This window comes from Pelodiscus sinensis, unplaced genomic scaffold (genome assembly GCF_049634645.1).
Source record: "Pelodiscus sinensis isolate JC-2024 unplaced genomic scaffold, ASM4963464v1 ctg83, whole genome shotgun sequence".
Lineage (NCBI taxonomy): Eukaryota > Metazoa > Chordata > Testudines > Trionychidae > Pelodiscus > Pelodiscus sinensis.
This window is the reverse complement of record NW_027465848.1, coordinates 92,985-110,227: the sequence shown is the minus strand read 5'-3', so window position 1 is coordinate 110,227 and position 17,243 is coordinate 92,985. Positions and strand designations below refer to the sequence as shown.

Genomic DNA, 17,243 nt, shown 5'->3' with positions numbered 1-17,243 from the left:
GCCCAATCCCCCTTTCGCCCTGTTCACAGCCTCCCCTCCCTCTGAGTCAGGAGTGGGGCCACAGCTGGCGCTGGAGCCTTGCCCCCAACCTCAGCTCTGGGCAAGGAAAGGAGTCATGGCCAGTGACCAATGCTGGGGCTGGAGCAGGGCTTGTGGCACTCCGTCCCCACCTGCACGGGGCTGGCCAGGCCCCGCCGCCCCACTGGCTGTCCTACACCCCCCAAGGATATGCCCGACACTCTGGGAAGCTGTGCTCCAGAGCCCGGAGTCTGTCCTCTCACGAGCAGCCCTGTGGGTGGAGATAAACCCTGAGCCAGACACGGGCGTCACTGCTGCAGACCTGTGTGAGCAAGTGGCTTTGGCAGAGCGTGAGAAGTTCACCTCCCCACAGAGGAGACAGGAGCCAGCTTGCTGGGTCTGCTTCCTGCAGGCTGGTGGAGCTTTCATGGGCTCTCCCTCACGAGGGCCCTGGCTTGTGCAATGAATTCCCTGCCTTCCCGGCATCTCAGCACACTATGCCTGTGTAAGGATACACAGGAACCTCCCAGCAATATTTCAGCTCCACACTCAGACCTCTTCCCCGCGGACTGAGGCCTCTGAAAAATCTGCTGCCAAAAGGCTGCCGTTCCAGTGAAGTGTCAGTAGACTCCACACTGCACCCACGACTCCCGCTGGCCACCTGTGCTTTGCTCTCCCGCTGACTCTTACCTGCCAAGCCCCTGGCAAGGCCAGCTAGCTGATCTGCGGTGTAACCAAGACGAGAGGCCATGCAGAGGGCCTGCTGCCAGCTGCCACTGCTCACAAAGGCATCGAGGGCTCTCTCAAACGCACCACAGCGGGCAAAAATCAGTCCGGCCTGCTCATAAAGATGCTTCTGGCTCAAGTGTTCCCCAAAGGCACTGCCGACAGCCTGTGGGAGTCAGACCAAACAGTGTGACTGGAGTCACCAGCAGCCCGAGGAAAGAGGAGTCAAGGAAATCGGTCCTGGTTTAGCTAATGGCAGTCGCTGGCCCAGGCTCTCGCTCTCTGGGCTCAGAGATGGCCCTGGCCAATGTCCCAGGGCACAAGCACGTGACAAGAACACGCAGGTGTGCACATGGCATACGAGGCTCTACCGCCTGGGGCTGCACAGCTCACCATGGCAAGGCCCCACGAGGGACCCTATGCTTGGATGCAGGGCAGCTGCTCTCTCTTTCTGCCCATGACACGTCAGTTATCACACAAGCTGCATGGTGAGTTCACAGCGCCAATGGGAGAGAGGCTCACCTCTCAGGGAACCGACACCGGCCAGTGCTGCATAGGACTGGAACCTGCGAATGGGGGCTGGGGACAGTGAGCACTGCAGACACTTCTCGTTATGAACATCTCCTCCCCCACCCCAGCTGCAGTTCACCATTAAGCAAGAGACTAGAAGAGTCTGGAAGTGCAGTGCAGAGAACAGGCATTCCCTAGGAACTCCGGGCAGTCAACAGAGGCCAGCACTTGACGAGCACAGCAGCCCCCCCCATCCCCGTGGGGTCACCGCACATCTCACACACCTCATGTTCTGGGCTGTCAGGCGGATACAGCTTCAGGGCTTCGCTGTACAAATTCTGATCCTTCACCAAGTTCAGAAATTCAGAGAAGTGCTCCGGACCTGGGGGAAGCAATTCCCTGTCCTCCAGTGGTACCGGCACAGCACAGGAGAGCACACGACATGCTGTGGGACAGACTGGCTGGCTCAGCTCTGGGGCCATGGCACAACCGACCAACTACCCGTGGGCAGTCAGACGGAGGTCCCAAGTCACAGCGGGCTCCTGAACGTGTCTGCTGTGGCCCGACACAAACACTGACTTACCAGCATGCGTTTACTCTGGTATTCACCGGTGGTGGTTGATAAAATAATACTTGGCCAGTCATTCTGCTGCCAGTAAGATGTAGGTAAATATAAGCTAACGACGTCCCCGTCACAAGGTTTAAATACGAATCTCTAGGACTACAGAAGCGGAGTAATGAGTTCACACTCCTGTGCTGATGGCAAATTTGGCTCCTGAGCCCCGAGAGCTGAATATCAGTCGCTGAGCTACACCTTAGCTCCGCTGGGACACGGGACGCGTGCCTGGCCCCACCGCAGCCCTTAGGAACTGTGCTGAGGGGGCCAGGATTGTCTGCTGGCCACACCCTGAACAATGATGAAGTGAAAGGAGACATTCCAGACACGGGAAGTAATGAACGTGCCAACATGGGTCAGACACACAATGGCATCTCTGCAGACCCTAATCATCAACTTGCTTTATGAGCCATTTTTTGTGCATCAGCAAAAGAGCTTCCCATAAAAAAAGAGTTGGTGCAAATGAAGGTGTAAAATCAAGTAACGGAGCGAATCCATGCAACAGCAACACCACAAACAAGGATCCTACACTGGCTTCCTGTGACACGTTTACTTTTTATCCCGAGTCTATAGACGGAAGTGCGATGACAGAGAGAGATGTCCAGAGACACAATGCCTGCAGGGCACTTACCACATTTGCTGAGGTGGCAGAGCGCCTTCTTGTACCTTTTCAAGTACTTGTCTATAGTGTAGCACTGATAGTTGGTTTCCATTTTCCGGAGGGTGTTTAAGAATGGCAGGTACTCCTTAGGGTCCTGCAAAGCACATCAGATAACTGCATTGCCTCGTCTGTGTCAAACTATGCACTTGCAACTTCATCTCACCCAACGTGCAGACCAGAATCAGCAAAGAGAGCTGGAACACGCAATCAAATCTACTAGAGCTTGAGGATTACTAGGATCAGTCTCTTTGGAAAGCTGGCAGCAGAGACTCAATTCTCCAGACGACTGTACCCCTTGTCAGGAGTCTGAATTGTCATGGATGTGCCCAAGCTTCAGCTCACTTAAAAAACACCAGTTGCCTTTCACGTAGCTGGTGTTCTTCAAGAAGAGCTGCTATTCTTTCCCTAGACTGCTCACGTCAATTCCATGTCAGGCGTTCGTGCTTACCACATGCATAGGTGCCGTGTTTTCCCTCCGTGGTATCCGGAGGGGACCAGTTCTGGCACCCATCTGGCGCAGTATAAGAGGTGTTGCTAGTGCATGTGGTGAGCACACATACTGAACATGGAATGGTCTTCAGCAAACACTCAGAGCTACTTGCTTACAAAATCAGACAAAAATACAAGTGTGTCATAGCACACTAGAACTGAAAAATGGCTTATTTTCTCATTTTGACCATCTCATTATAAAAGAAATGGACTGGAATATAAATATTGTACTTACATTTCAGTATACAGGGCAATATTAAGTCATTGTCTGCATGACATTTTAGTGTCTTTAACACTGACTTTGTTAGTGGCTTTTTATGCAGACTGTTGGAAAACTAGGCAAATACCTAGATGAGCTGAGATACCTCTGGTTGAAAGCCACTGGTTTGGGCTCTTCTAGCTAGTTCATTACTTGCTTTGAGATCTGAAAATCAATTCCCATTTGGATTTTCACAGCATGTCTAGAGCAGGCTAAGGAGGGGCTCTATTTTCAATTTTTCAGTTTATAGTTGTGTTTGATGTTGTCAGGACAGCAAAAATTATCAGACCTGTTTCCTTCTCTGTTCCACCCAACTTTCTGCCAGCAAATGGATATTCCAGAATCTCAAATTGCATTTTAAAAACATGTTTCTCCCCTTAATGGTTAGGGAGAAACCCTAACACCAAGAACAGTTTTTACTTGAGGGCCACTAGCAGCTTCTATCATGAAGTTGAGGATCTCTGTGAAGTACCAGCCAGTTCAAAAACAGAGTCTTGAGCTGGATGGGTATCCCACGGAGAGCCTCTCCTAAACAAAACTGACCTGGAAAATTCATGTGCACACATCTTTTCAGTCAGCTGAGGTCACTGCACACCACGTACCTCATCATCTCAGGAGCACAGAAGTGGAAAGCCAAAGTTTTCTACAACTCTTTCCAGAAACACACCCCAAGCAGTAGCACAAGGTTAGCAGCCATGGAACCTGCACTGTAAGCACAGGGCACCTTTGCCTCAGCAAACCTGAGTGGGTGTTTTCTCAGACAGGGCTGAGACAGGGAGGGGCAGAGAGGCTGACCTGTGGGGGGTGCATGGATTTTAGGACAGAGGGCTGGAAGATGCGTGTCTGGTACAGATTTATAATCTGGAAAAGTGTCGAGACACACACCTTTGAGACTGGTCATTCTGATTTGTCAAGAACAAGTAACATAACAATGACCTTCTGAGACTTCTCTGCCACCATGACAACCAGGTCAAAGTCGTATGTGCCCAGGGAGTGATCATACAGTTCATTGACGTCCACCAGGAAGAGCAGGTACTTCAGCGCCGCCTCTGCAGTCACCCCCTCAGCCGCTGGTGAAACAGCCTCTGTCACTGTGGGAAACAGAGCATCAAAATCACTTGCGCCCATCGAAGGCTGTTCCCGGAGCTCCAGGCACACCACGAGAATGCACGTTCCTTTAGCTTGCTAAGGATGTACTCTGACTTCACAGGCAGACTGGCAGTTCCCCTGCTCTACTGATTCAGTTTGTCTTGTGCTTGAAAGAGGGGGTGCGGGGAATGCCTGCCTCAGCTCTTCACATACAACTTGCATGGCAGCTTGGCAGTCCTCAGGCCTGGCCTGAACCAAGGGACAATACAACTTGCATCCTGCTCATATCTCTGCAGAATGAGAGCCAAGCGTGCCATGCTGAGACCAATGAAAGGCATGGGGCGCGCAGTACACGTGTGCCAAAAACAGAGCTGATGGAGACAGCGAAAACACTCCATGGCTCAGTGACATGACCGACCAACCCCGACTGCTGAGCCATGGCAATAGGAACTGTGTGCATCTCTCTCTTCTGTGCTATCTAGTGATACTTCATCGTGACAGCCAACTTCAGAGACTCTGAATGGAACTTTGAGAGGCCCGAACAAATTTTTGTTGCTCAAAGTAAAAAAAACAGGGTAAATAACACTATTAACTCAGCACGACCACAGACTCCCTGCAGGTGAGATGTCCTTTTCTTGCCAACTTTCTGAGAGCACCGTACCTCGCAGCTCCTGCACTTTCTGGAGGGCAATTTCCAGTTCTGGGGTGCTTTTCTTCACATGGGATGTCAGTATTGAAAGACAGTATCTGAGAGAAAGTGACAAGATACAAAGCAGGAAACCAATAAGAAGGAGATCAACAATCTACAGTTGGACCTCAGAGTTATGAACAGACCGGGCAACCACATGCCTCATCAGGAATTGGATGTACACAATCAGGCAGCAGCAAAGACAAAAAAACCCCAACAAAATACAGTACATTACTATGTTAAACAAACTACTAAAAAAATAAAGAGAAAGTTTAAAAAGAAGAACTGACAAGATTAAAGAAGCTTTCTGTGTTTATTTCATTTAAATTAAGTTGTTTAAATGCAGTATTTTCTTATGCACAGTAAAGTTTCAAAGATGTATTAAGTCAATGTTGAGTTCTTAACTTCTGAAAGAACAGCCAGAGCGCTGCTGAGTTACAAACATTTCAGAGTCACAAACCTCAATTCCCAAGGTGCTCATAACTCTGAAGTCCTATTATATTTTTACGTTCTATTGAATATTTTAGTGCAGTTTTTGATTTAACGGAAGGGTTGGGATTTTAGTTTATTTAAAAAGAAAAAAAAAAAAAAAAAACGGTGAGGAACACACCAAGAGGGACATCCTGCCTGGGCTGAGCCCTGGGTTATTGGGCATGTGAAAATTCTGAGGATATGCCTTGATTAAAGAGAGAAGTAGCTTCCTCACTACATCAGCCTTTACCTGTAGACAACAGAGCTGAGTGCAAGTTACTAAAGCAGGTCAGCTTTTTTCCAAACAAAGTTTATTCTTGAAATATGGCTGCCTTTCTGAAGTCATGTTTTTCACCAAAGCATTTCCCCTGCTTTCAACATTTTTTTATTTTTTGTTAAAAGTTTAAAATACAATTTATTTTTTTTAAAAAATCAGTTTTTCCACTTATCAAGCTTGTTTTCAATAACAAAAAAGCCTTACATTTTCAGAGTGCTTTTAAGAAAATATGGCTCAGCTTCAAACCCTCTGAAACCATTTTTTTAAGTTGTTCAGCCAGTTTTAAAAAAGGAATCTGTGCTACTGTTCTAATCTCATCTGCAGGTAGCAGTTCACTTACTTTTGAGGATTGATGTTTTCCATGGCAGCTCTCATCGCATCACAGACGAGGTCTACTTTGTTCTGCCCAGGATACTCTTGTGGCTGGACGCTGCTGCTCACTGGAGATGGGTACATAGTCTTTGTGAAGTCTTCTTCTCTAATAAGCAATATGCACTGTAAATACCAGTTGGCTTAGTCACAGCACAGCACAAACACTCAGGCAGGAAGACACAGATGCACAAACATGCCCGCAGTAAGATTACTGGTACTCTCTCTCTCCTGTGCTGTTCTTTATCCTGTCATCATCTGGACAATGTCCACACACATGCTTTAATCTTTCATCCTCTCCCAGGGAAGCCCAAAATGCCCACTCTCCAAGAGATACAGGGCAACAGGCAGACTCCATTTCAACATTTAGGAGGGCGCTCACACTTCTGACATGAAGACGATTGCTCAGGATATTATTGTAACTATGCATGAAAATTAGAGGCCCCCTTTTTTTTAAAAAAAAAAAATGAGGAGCCTCATGTTAATTTCCTAATTCCTTAGTCTGAGCTGCTGGGTGCTTGGCACTTTAGAAAATTAGGCCATTTGTTTAGGTTCCCAAATAAAGACTTAAGGCTGAGATTTGCAAAATGAGACTCCTCAGTCCATGTTCAGGTACCTAAAGAAGTGGCCTGATTCTCAGACGTGCTGAGCAAACGAGCTGCTCTCAATGACTTTCAGAGATCAAATTGTACTAGGGACGTTAACCGGTCAATCGGTAACTTTCTGGTTACAGTTAACTAGTGGGGAGGGGCTATAGCAGCTAGCCAGCCACCACTGGCAGGAGGCTTCTCCAGCCCCACTGGGCCTACCATTGGCAGGGGGCACCCTAGCCCAGTCAGAGAAGCCCTCATCTGTGCCCCCCACCCATGCCACTTGCCCGCCTGTTTAATCAGTTAACTGATTATACAGGATTTTACATCCCTAAATTGTACGGAGCCTTTTGAAAAATCCCTTTGTCCAGAGCTTGACCAATAATTCTGGACATGGACCTTAGATAAAAAGGGTTGTCTTATTGTGCTCTGCAGTTCCCCACAGGAGACCCTGGCCCTACGTCAGAGTATGTCAACCACGGATCCCACTGTTGAGGTTCTCAAACATTCGCATTCGCCCAGCAAATCAGGAAAACTGGTACCACCAAACAAACTAAGTCCCTAGTTGGCCAAATCAAACCAGTAAGTGAGTGCACCCTGCTGAACCCCTCTGCCTGGACAGAGCAGGCAGCTGGACGTGAGCACCGCATGCCTGGTCAGGCAAGTGCGCTCTGGTTCTCGGAGATTCTTCAGCTGCCAGAATGATACCGTGGCTTCATTTCCCTACTGTTCTTTCATCGAAGAACAATACTTACTTCAACTCGGTAAAAAACAAGTTGATGTAATTCACAGACTCTATTTGTTTTATGAAGGTTTCCACATTTTCCAGAAAAACCTGAAGTGAAAGAAAGCCTGTCAGTGCGGATGCTGTTATTGGATACAGACACATGCAAAGCGACTTCAAAGGGTCAGTTAAACTTGCTCACTGGCATATCCACCTCTAAACTGGAGCTACCTCACTCTTGCCATTTGCACACACTACAGTGCTTTGCATGCCAGCAGTATGAGCTCTACAGCATTGGGTACCATACGTAGGAACCTGTGTAACCCCCTGCCCCACGCTCTCATGGCAGCTGTAGAGCACAAGGCAATGCCAGTTCAGTGTGACACAGAACAGAGTTACCTTCACAGCCCTAGGAGCTCTACCCTTCACTCAGATCCATGTGATTGACCCATGCCCCTCTGCTGAGATTCCAGCCACACGGATCCGCTTGCAGGATCAAGGACTTCGCAGACACAAGCAGCCTAGGATCCACTAACATTGCTGCCTTCAGCCTCCTCTGTCACTCGGAAGAGCTTCCACCTGACTGGCCAGTGGGATTTTGAAGTGGCGTTGACAGAGCTTTCTGGACACTGATTATATAAGAACAGTCGTGCTGTGCGAGACCAACGGTCCTTCTAGCCCCGTATCCAGGTGCTCCGAAGGGAATGAACCCAACAGGCAATCATCATGTGATCCGTCCCACGGTGCCCAATCCCAGCTTCTGATCTTGTGGCAAACAGAAGCTAGATCCCCGTCCACCCTGGCTAACAGACAGACGGACTAATCCTCCATGAGTTTATCTAATTGTCTTTTGAACCCTGTTATAGTCTTGGCCTTCACAATATCCTCCCACACGCCCTAGGAAGCAGGCAAACATGCAAGGGGATGTACAAGCACGATTCGGACTTGCCTTTGGATTGTGATCGTAAAGAAGGTTAAGGTTGATTCTCAGCTTCCTCATACATTCAAATGCTTCTTTAAACATTAGCCTGTTGGGATAGGTCAAAATACAGCAGGTTTTTAGAGAGGAGTGTGCACTACCACCTAATATACGCAGGGCCGGAGGCGAACACACACCAGACTATGGCTTAACTCTTTCACTGCCTTCCCTGTGGCACAGCAGGCTGGCTGTGCTCATGCTAGTTCCTCCTCTGCCCCAGCCAGATATCACAGTGGGTTAGCATTTAACCAGGGGCAGGCAGGCCAGTTTGAAAGAGTTGTAGTTGGGTTTAGACATAAACAGATCACAGACAGAGCTGTGCAATTTTCTCCCGATAATAGTTTATTTGCCCAAAAATTCATTATTCAAAGAAAAAAATCTTAAATTCAGTAGTTTCAAACAAATACAGAAAAAAAGAGAGTCAAAATCGTTCTCCTTTTGAAATGTAGCCAGAAGCTGTTAAAAGTAATAAAAGGAAAACACACCCAAAAGTATAACAGAAAAATAAATCATTTAATTTCAGAGAGAATAACTGAAACATTTCAGTTTCAGGTTGAACCCAAAATCATTTTTTTCTTCCAGATTTTTTGGTTCCGGGGCTGAGAAAAGGTCTCTAGGCTCAGACACTTTTCAGTTTGATTAGAACAGTGACATTTACAAAAGTTTTATTCCACGAGACAGTCTTATCCTCTAGGGTAAGTTATAATTACAGGCAAGATAGGGACTGTAGGTTTGTTCTTAAGTTGAATCTGTATGTAAGTCGGAACTGGCGTCCAGATTCAACCGCTGCTGAAACTGATCAGTTTCAACAGTGGCTGAATCTGGACGCCAGTTCCAACTTACATACAGATTCAACTTAAGAACCCCAGGCATCCCCAAGTCAGCTGCTGCTGAAACTGATCAGCGGCTGATTCCAGGAAGCCCGGGGCAGGGGCTTCCTGTAGTCAGCCACTGGTCATTTTCAGCAGCTGCTGACTTGGGGACACCTGGGGCAGAGCAGCTGGGGTGCTGCTGGGTTGGTCCAGTGGCGCCCAGAGCGGTGCTACGGGACCAACCGGCAGCGCCCCAGCTGCTGTACCACAGGCGTCCGGAGCAAAGCCGCGGAGCACGGGGGCAGCAGGACAGCCCAGACGCGCCGTGGCTATCCTGCTGCCCTTGGGCTCCGTGGCTTTGCTCTCCTTAGCTCCCCGTCCCCCTGGTCTGCAGACCAGGGGGACGGGGAGCAAAGCGGCGGAACACTCGGGCAGCGGGACAGCCCAGACGCGCCGTGGCTATCCTGCTGCCCTCGGGCTCCACGGCTTTGCTCTGCTCTGCTCTGCTCCCCCTCCCCCTGGTCTGCAGACCAGGGGGAGGGGGAGCAGAGCAGAGCAGAGCAGAGCAGAGCAGAGCAGAGCAGAGCAGAGCAGCGGAACACGCGGCCAGCTGACAGCCCAGACACGTCTGGGCTGTTAGCTGGCCGCGTGTTTCGCCGCTTTGCTTCCTCTCCCTGGTCTGCTGGAGACCAGGGAGAGGAAGGGCCCCGTTCGTAACTGCGGATCCGACATAAGTCGGATCCGCGTAACTCGGGGACTGCCTGTATATGGAGGGAACAAGATGGCATCTCTCCCAGCTTGTTTGTCTCCCCTAACCTCTGCTTACTTGTCTGGCCTTTTATTACCAAACTCCTTGCAGCAGGGACTGAGGCTATGTCTAGATTACAGGGTGTTTTTTTTTTTTTTTAAGTGGCCTTTTTTGGGGAATCCCCCCCAAAAAACCCCAAAACATCACCTGCGTCTAGACTGCCACCGCGTTCTTTCGAAATTAAACTGAAAGAAGGCAGCAGGTTTTTTGACAGCGGTAAAACCTCATTTTATGAGGAAGAATGCCTTTTTTCAAAAGAGCTCTTTCGAAAAAAGGCGTTTTGACTGCAAACAGGGCTTTTTCGAAACACTGTCTAGACCAGTGTTTCTCAACCTTTTTTTGCTCAAAGCCCCTTTCTGAGCCTCATTCATCATATGCCTGGCAGTTAAGTTTGGGTGACCCCCTAGAAGTAAGGTGCGGCCCCTGTGGAGCCATATGGCCCACGTTGAGAACCACTGGTCTAGATGATCTCTTTGGAAAGAAGCGTGTAGTCTCGATGTCCCCGGAGGCACGTAGCACAAGAGAGCACGGAGGGCTCTTCTCGCAGACGGCAAGTAACTGAAATGACCAACTGCCACAACTGGTTTGTTTCCACTTGCGGTACGTGAGTCCTCTCCGAGTAGACCCCTTTACCATCAGACTGATGCCCGTCAATATCCTATTGGGACAATGCCCCCTCCTCGGGCTCATCACCCCGTACGGGCCTGGGCAACACGTCAGCACACTCACCGATCCAGCCACTTCCGAATCTGGGCCAAAACAAGCGCTCGGTGGTGAACAGTCTCCAAGTTTCCCCTTGGCATCTAAAAAATGAATCCCAGCAATAAATCTAAGAGATGTGCACCTAAGACCCTGGTCGCCATGGCCAGGCCAACAATCCCCTACTCCCCCTCGTCCCCAGTGAAGAAACGGGGGTTTCACACGGATGTGCCCCCCAAAGTCACAGGAAAAGAGGCGAATGGAATCAGTGGTGGCAGGCTGGTCTTGGCCACTATATCAAAAGTGGCCCTTACTGTCTGGGAATGGGTAGAGGTAGGCCGGGCCTTTGGGCAAGGCGAGCGAGGTGGCTGCCTTGGGCCCCGCACAGCCCAGCTCCCAGCCCCACCCATCCGGCCGCTCACTCGCTGCCCTGACGGGGGGCTGTGTGGCCATGCAGCTCAGCCAAACACAGCGTGCTGCCTTGGGCCCCGCGAGCCCTTTGGCCGGGCTTGGGTAGGGGTCACAACAGAAGAGGGGGTCTGAATGCCTTTCCATTTTTGTGGCGGCTCAGCTGGCTGATGGCAATAAGATGTACAAGCTGAGGATGGCCAGGGGCTACAGGATGGTCTCTGGTGTGTCCTCTGGGCTGCAGGCTCGATACCCAGTCAGTCAATCCCAAGTCCTTTGCTGAAAGCACGGACTGGTCTGCTCTTTCATTCAAGTGATTTGACGTCTCAGAGCAGAGGCCCCGGCGTGTTCTGGACCTCCCCAGGAAACCCTGACAATCGCAGCCAAGAATCCCTGCCCGTGAGGTTTTGCAAGACGCGCCTGCTTCATCCACTGTCCTGGAGAGCAGCTTTTGCCCCTCGCGTCTCCTTTTTGAAGGGCTTAAACTGGGCTCGGCCCTGCATGGGGAGCTGGCCAGTGAAGTCTGCAAGCTTGGAAAAGTGATACAAGTCCCATTTCTCTAACAGTGCCCAGCAGTTAGCAATATGGAACTGCAGGCAGGGAGACCTCTCTCCCCATGAGGGCCAATCTCGGAGTCCTTGGTAGTCAGTATCCATTTGGACAGGGCAGCCTGGCCCTTTCCTTAGCTACCAAGAGGTGGAAGAACAGACTCAGCTCCTTGGCAGGGATGAAATGTCTCCTGTCGGCTCTCTTCAGACTGGGGGCTTACGATGCCGTAGCGCTCAGGATGGTTTTGGTATGGGAGGGCCACCTTACTCCACCCCTCAGATTGCAGGGCATCCAGAAGCCATCGCGGCGGACCCTCGGCGTCCACCACTGGGACGTGGATGTCATTAGCAACTCTCTGCTGTAGTTCCTGGGACTCCCTATGGTCGTCCAGCGGAGATGGAGAGGATGGAGTGACTGCTTTGTCCAGCGATGAAGAGAACCATCAGAACCTCCGGGTCCTGACCATGGAGCCCAATGCAGTCAGGAGCAGGGGTCAGTCATCTGTACCAGCAGTTCTTGGGGAAGCCGGATCCAGAGACAGAGTGCAACTCCTAGCATGTCTGTCAGGATTTAACCCTCTCCGTGGAGATACCGAAGAGCTAGCACCTCCAGCCCAACTGGAGACTGCACGTCCAGCAGCGGCATGGCCATCGGTACTGGAGCACTCTGAGGGTTGCAGACTGGCTCCTGGAGAACCACAGTAGCGTCCTTCTCTAGTGTAGTAACAGCCCTTAAGAGAACTCTGCTGGAGAGCCAGGAAACCGAAGATGAGGTAGGACTCCATTCTCCAGTGTTATCACTTATCACTTGTCAATTGATCAAGGTTTTATTCCAAAACCTCCTCTACCGACTCAATCTGAAACAGTTCCTCAGATCAGACACCTAAAAATAATGGCTCAGATCTGACTCTTCCTTCCCTTGCGTCTTCTGCAGTGAAGGCGGATGAAAATTCATTTTGCTTTGTGTCTTCCATGAGAGGTCCTTTAGCATCCTGATCAGCCAGTGGCCCCAGCGGATTGTTTGAAGGTCTTCCATTCTGAGGTACTTTAAAATATTGCTGTTATTTTTTGTGTCTTTTCAAAGTTTTTCTTTGAATTCTTTTGTGGTCTAATTATACTTTTACCCTTGTCTTGCCAGAGTTTACGTTTCTTTCTGTTTTCCTCAGTAAGATTTGGCTTATTTTTAAAAGATACCTTTTGGTCGCGAATCACCTTGTTTAGCCATTGCAACTTTTTTGGACTTGACTTTTTTATTTGGGGTATATATACAATTTGAACCTGTATTATGTGGTTTTTTTAAAGTTTCCATGCAGGCTGCAGATATTTGACTTGTGACTATTCCTTTTAATTTCCCTTTAACTAGCTTCCTAATGTTTGTGTATCCCCCTTTTTGAAATACCAGAACAGGAGGGCAAGAGCACATGAAGCACACATGATGGAGGATATCAAAGCAAGTGGCTATGGGCAAAAGTGTGTGGAACACACAACAGACTGTCTAAAAGCAGGTGCACAACGTTTCATTTCCATCCAAGTGAAGCCAAGAGGCCATCTACCTCCCAGTCAGATGGGACTGGAATTCAAGAGTGTTCAGCACCCAGCAGAATGGCAGAGGGGTTTTTCAGGAGAGAGGGGGCGATTCATCATCTCAATGGATGAAAAACCTGCCCTAAATGTGGGCACTCAGCCCTCCTGAAAGCGGACAAAATACACCAAGAGATTGCCCTCCAGCCCTGTGATTTATTGCAGTGCTTCAGAACCACTCACAGCAGCCACTAGAGCCTTATTTACTGGAAAATCTCTCACTGCTGTCTGGATCCTCTCCTGCCAGGAGCTCTCCGAGGCAGCGTGAGCGGTCATGCTCAGGATCTACAGGTCAGCAGGTCTGTGAGTGGTGAGCTCCCGGTCAGCCAAGCAAGTGCAGCTGTTACACAAGCTTGACAACGGCTTGCTCAGCAAGCTACGCCCTCCCACCTCGACAGCTGGGTCTGCACTCGCCCGTGCCGAGGAGGCCCCACGCTAGCGCTGTAACAGCTGACCTGCAGGATGAGCTTCGTATCCTGGGGTACAACGGTGACGATGCGGGAGCCTCGCTCCACCTTGCGCAGCGTCTCGTTGTTGGGCGTAGAGGAGCCGCTGAAGCCCGCCTGCAGATCTGGGAACAGCAGAGGCACCAGCAAGAGTGCAGTAAGTCCCTACACACAACGCCATTTCCCCAATCCAGCCACAAGGTGCTGGCTGAGTTCCTCCTGGGAACCCGCCCATGGCTAGGCACGTTCTAGTACTGCCTCTGGTACTAGTACTCAGAGCCCTACTGGGCCACGCATCAGCACAACACAGCCCCACGCCGCCCACGTCCAGATGCTGGTCAGACGCTGCCCTGCAAGGTTTCCAAGCAACTCTCCCAGCCTACCGGACCCCACTGGGAGCACTCCGCTTCCTTCTGGCAGGGGACGGCAAAGCCTCTGTCAAAGATGACAAGAGGTGGCTCATGCCAACCAGCTACTTCCCCTGCAGCGGGCCCATTCAGCCAGTCTTGACCCTAGCCACTTCTCTGGGGCAGAGGCAGGCCCCATGGTCAGTGCAGCCGCTAGCCGCTTCTCCTTGTGGGAGTCAGGCAGGAAACCTCATGGGAAGTCCTATCCCCAGCTACTTCGCCTCCTGGGGACCCAGCAGGCGGCCAGCACAGCCACACCTGTCCCCAGCCACTTCTCCTGGGGGTCAGGCAGGCAGGTGGCCTGCATGGCTAGTCTTGCCCCCAGTGCCCTCTGCTCTCTCTGCAGGCCAAGGCACAGCGATGGCAAGCGCTCGATCAGCGACAGTTTGTGGAGAGTAAGGAACTCTCGCCTACGCTAGGGAGAGCCGGGAAGGGAGGGAGAGCGCTCCCAGAGCTTGATGGAAAGCTCCGCGAGTCCCAACTCACGAGAGGACACGCAGCTCTCCGGCACCCAGCAGGAGCAGCCACTTGGATGCTCAGGACGTGGCACCATGGCCCCCACGGGGCCCTGTCCAGGTTCTCATGAGGGCAGGGGGCCTAGGAAGCAATCAGTAAGGCCCATTACACAGGACAGCCCATACTTGAACGTCTACCTTTCAGCGATGTGTCCCTCAGAGACACACACTGGCAGCCGTGGGAGTGGGTGGTCACCAGCAGAAACTCCTCAGACGTGGCAAATGAGGTAACGTTGGAAGCCACCTGCGGGAAGTGAGTAGGAAGAAATCGATGAGCACAAGCAGCAGCAGATGAAATTAGAGAGTCTCACAGAGTGAAACAGCATCAAAACGAACTTTGGTACCTCAACATCATTCATGAAAAACCGGGATCGATCAGTCAGACCCAAGATGGCCTCCTATAGTGAAAAAGACAGAGAATTACAATATGTTGCAGCCCTGGTTTAGTGGCACCACTGTTGTGGGTCTTTGCCTTATGCCCCTGAGCTAGTGAGTGGCCCTCCATCTCAATGGGTCACAAGACTGTCGGAACCAGGAATCTCCCAGAATTGGGCAGTTTTGCTAACTGCGCTTGCGTACTTAGAATTTGTGGGGTGAGCCGATCAAAGCGCAGTAGCACTGATTGGATGCAGAGCGAGCGCACGGCTCTCACATCAGAACGGCCAGACCAAAGGTCCGTCCAGCCCCGTGTCCTGTCTGCCCACAGTGGCCAGTGCCAGGTGCCCCAGAGGGAGGAACACAACAGGGAATCCTCATGCGATCCCTCCCGTCATCCATTTCCCGACAAACAGACGCCAGGGCCACCTTTCCGACCCAGCCTGGCTAACACCATTGATGGACTTTACCTCCATGAATCTAGCTAGCTCTACTGAACCCTGTTAAAGTCCTAATCTTCACAGCTAGGGATGTTAAATATCGGTTCATTGAATAGTCGATTAACCTCATGAATTCTTATCGGTTACTCGACTATTCTATAGTCCCCGGGGATGGAGATGGCAGCCAATGTGCTCTGGCCCTGCTCCCAAGGAGCCCCCAGCCGCCCCATGCTGCTGCCTCGGATATAGAGGCAGCAGTGTGGGGTGCTAGGCAGGAGCTGATCTGTGAGGGGAGCCAGTTAAAAACCAGCTTTCCTTGTGGCCCAGCTACCTGTCACCTTGCAGTGCTGTCTCTGATACCCTGCGCTGCTGCCTCTGTGACAGCAGCTCCTGTCCAGGGTGGAGGGGGCGCTGAGCTCCTGGACCCAGTGCGAGCCAGGACTGAGCCGGGCTGCCTGCCTGCCTGGCTCCTAATACACTTGAAATGCAGAGATGCAGCAGGAGTAGGTCCCGGACCTGGCACGAGCCAGGACTGAGCTGGGCTGCTGGCCAGCCGCTAAAAAATGTACTGCCAAGGGGGGGAGGAAATGTGTGCAGTCTATAGCATTAACCTATAAGCTTTTGCTTATTGGTTAATCGACTACACTATTAAATCCCTATTCACAATATCCTCTGGCAAGGAGTTCCACAGGTTGACTGTGTGCTGCATGAAGAAAAACTTCCTTTTGTCTGTATTAAACCAGCAGCCTATTAATTTCATTTGGTGACCCTTAGTTCTTATGTTATGGGAACAAGTAAATCACTTTTCCTTATTTCCTTTTTCCACACCACTCAAGATTTTATAGACCTCTATCATATACTCCACCTTATTCTCTTCTTTTCTAACCTGAAAAGTACCAGTCTTAGAGCTCTCTTCATATGGGACCCGTTCCAAAACCCTAATTGTTTTTGTTGCCCTTTTCTGAACCTTTTCCAATGCCAAGAGATCTTTTTTGAGATGAGACCACCACATCTGTACGCACTATTCAAGATGGGGGTGTACCATCGTTTTACACAGGGGCAGCAAGATGTTTTCTGTCTTCTTCTCTGTCCCTTTTGTAATGATTCTAACATGCTGTTTGCTTCTTTGACTGCCCCTGCACACGGACCGGATGCTTTCACAGAACTATCTGGAATGACTCCAAGATCTCTCTCGAGTAGTTGTAGCCAAATGAGTCTCCCTCACATTGTCTGTCTAGCTGGGGTTATGTTTTCCAATGTGCATCACTTCACATCTATCAACGGTACATTTCATCGCCATCGTGTTGTCCAGTCACGTAGTTCGGGGAGATCTTTTTGACGCTCTTCACAGTCTGCTTTGGTCTTAATCTTGGGCAGTTTAGTATTGTCTGCTAATTTTGCCACATTACTGTTTCCCCCTTTCTCCAGATCATTTATAAGTAAATTGAATAGGATTGGTCCCAGAACAGACCCTTGGGGGACACCAGTTACCTCTCTCCATTCTGAAAAAACTTACCACAAACTACATATGAGTCAACAGTGTGACACTGTTGCAAAACAAGCAAACATGATTCTGGGATCCCTTAATAGGAGTGTTGTGAGCAAGACACGAGAGGTCATTCTTCCACTCTACTCTGCACTGATTAGGCCTCAATTGGAGTGCTGTGTCCAGTTCTGGGTACCACATTTCAAGAAAGATGTGGAGAAATTGGAGAAGGTCCAGAGACGAGCAACAAAA

At 50.2% G+C, this 17,243-nt stretch overlaps 1 protein-coding gene across 4 annotated transcripts in view; it reads right to left on the bottom strand.

The window, feature by feature from the left end:
- ELP1 (elongator acetyltransferase complex subunit 1) overlaps nt 1–17,243 on the bottom strand; it is an 81,470-nt gene that overhangs the window by 26,589 nt on the left and 37,638 nt on the right. For all 4 annotated transcript variants that reach the window (XM_075914990.1, XM_075914991.1, XM_075914988.1 and 1 more), the window contains exons 16-27: nt 15,035–15,088; nt 14,829–14,934; nt 13,778–13,893; nt 10,816–10,889; nt 8,437–8,515; nt 7,519–7,598; nt 6,145–6,282; nt 5,030–5,115; nt 4,216–4,370; nt 2,502–2,625; nt 1,539–1,636; nt 709–910 (exon numbers count right to left, since the gene is read on the bottom strand). In XM_075914990.1, the coding sequence (XP_075771105.1) occupies nt 709–910; nt 1,539–1,636; nt 2,502–2,625; nt 4,216–4,370; nt 5,030–5,115; nt 6,145–6,282; nt 7,519–7,598; nt 8,437–8,515; nt 10,816–10,889; nt 13,778–13,893; nt 14,829–14,934; nt 15,035–15,088 (1,312 nt within the window). The remainder of the gene's footprint in view (nt 1–708; nt 911–1,538; nt 1,637–2,501; nt 2,626–4,215; nt 4,371–5,029; nt 5,116–6,144; nt 6,283–7,518; nt 7,599–8,436; nt 8,516–10,815; nt 10,890–13,777; nt 13,894–14,828; nt 14,935–15,034; nt 15,089–17,243) is intronic.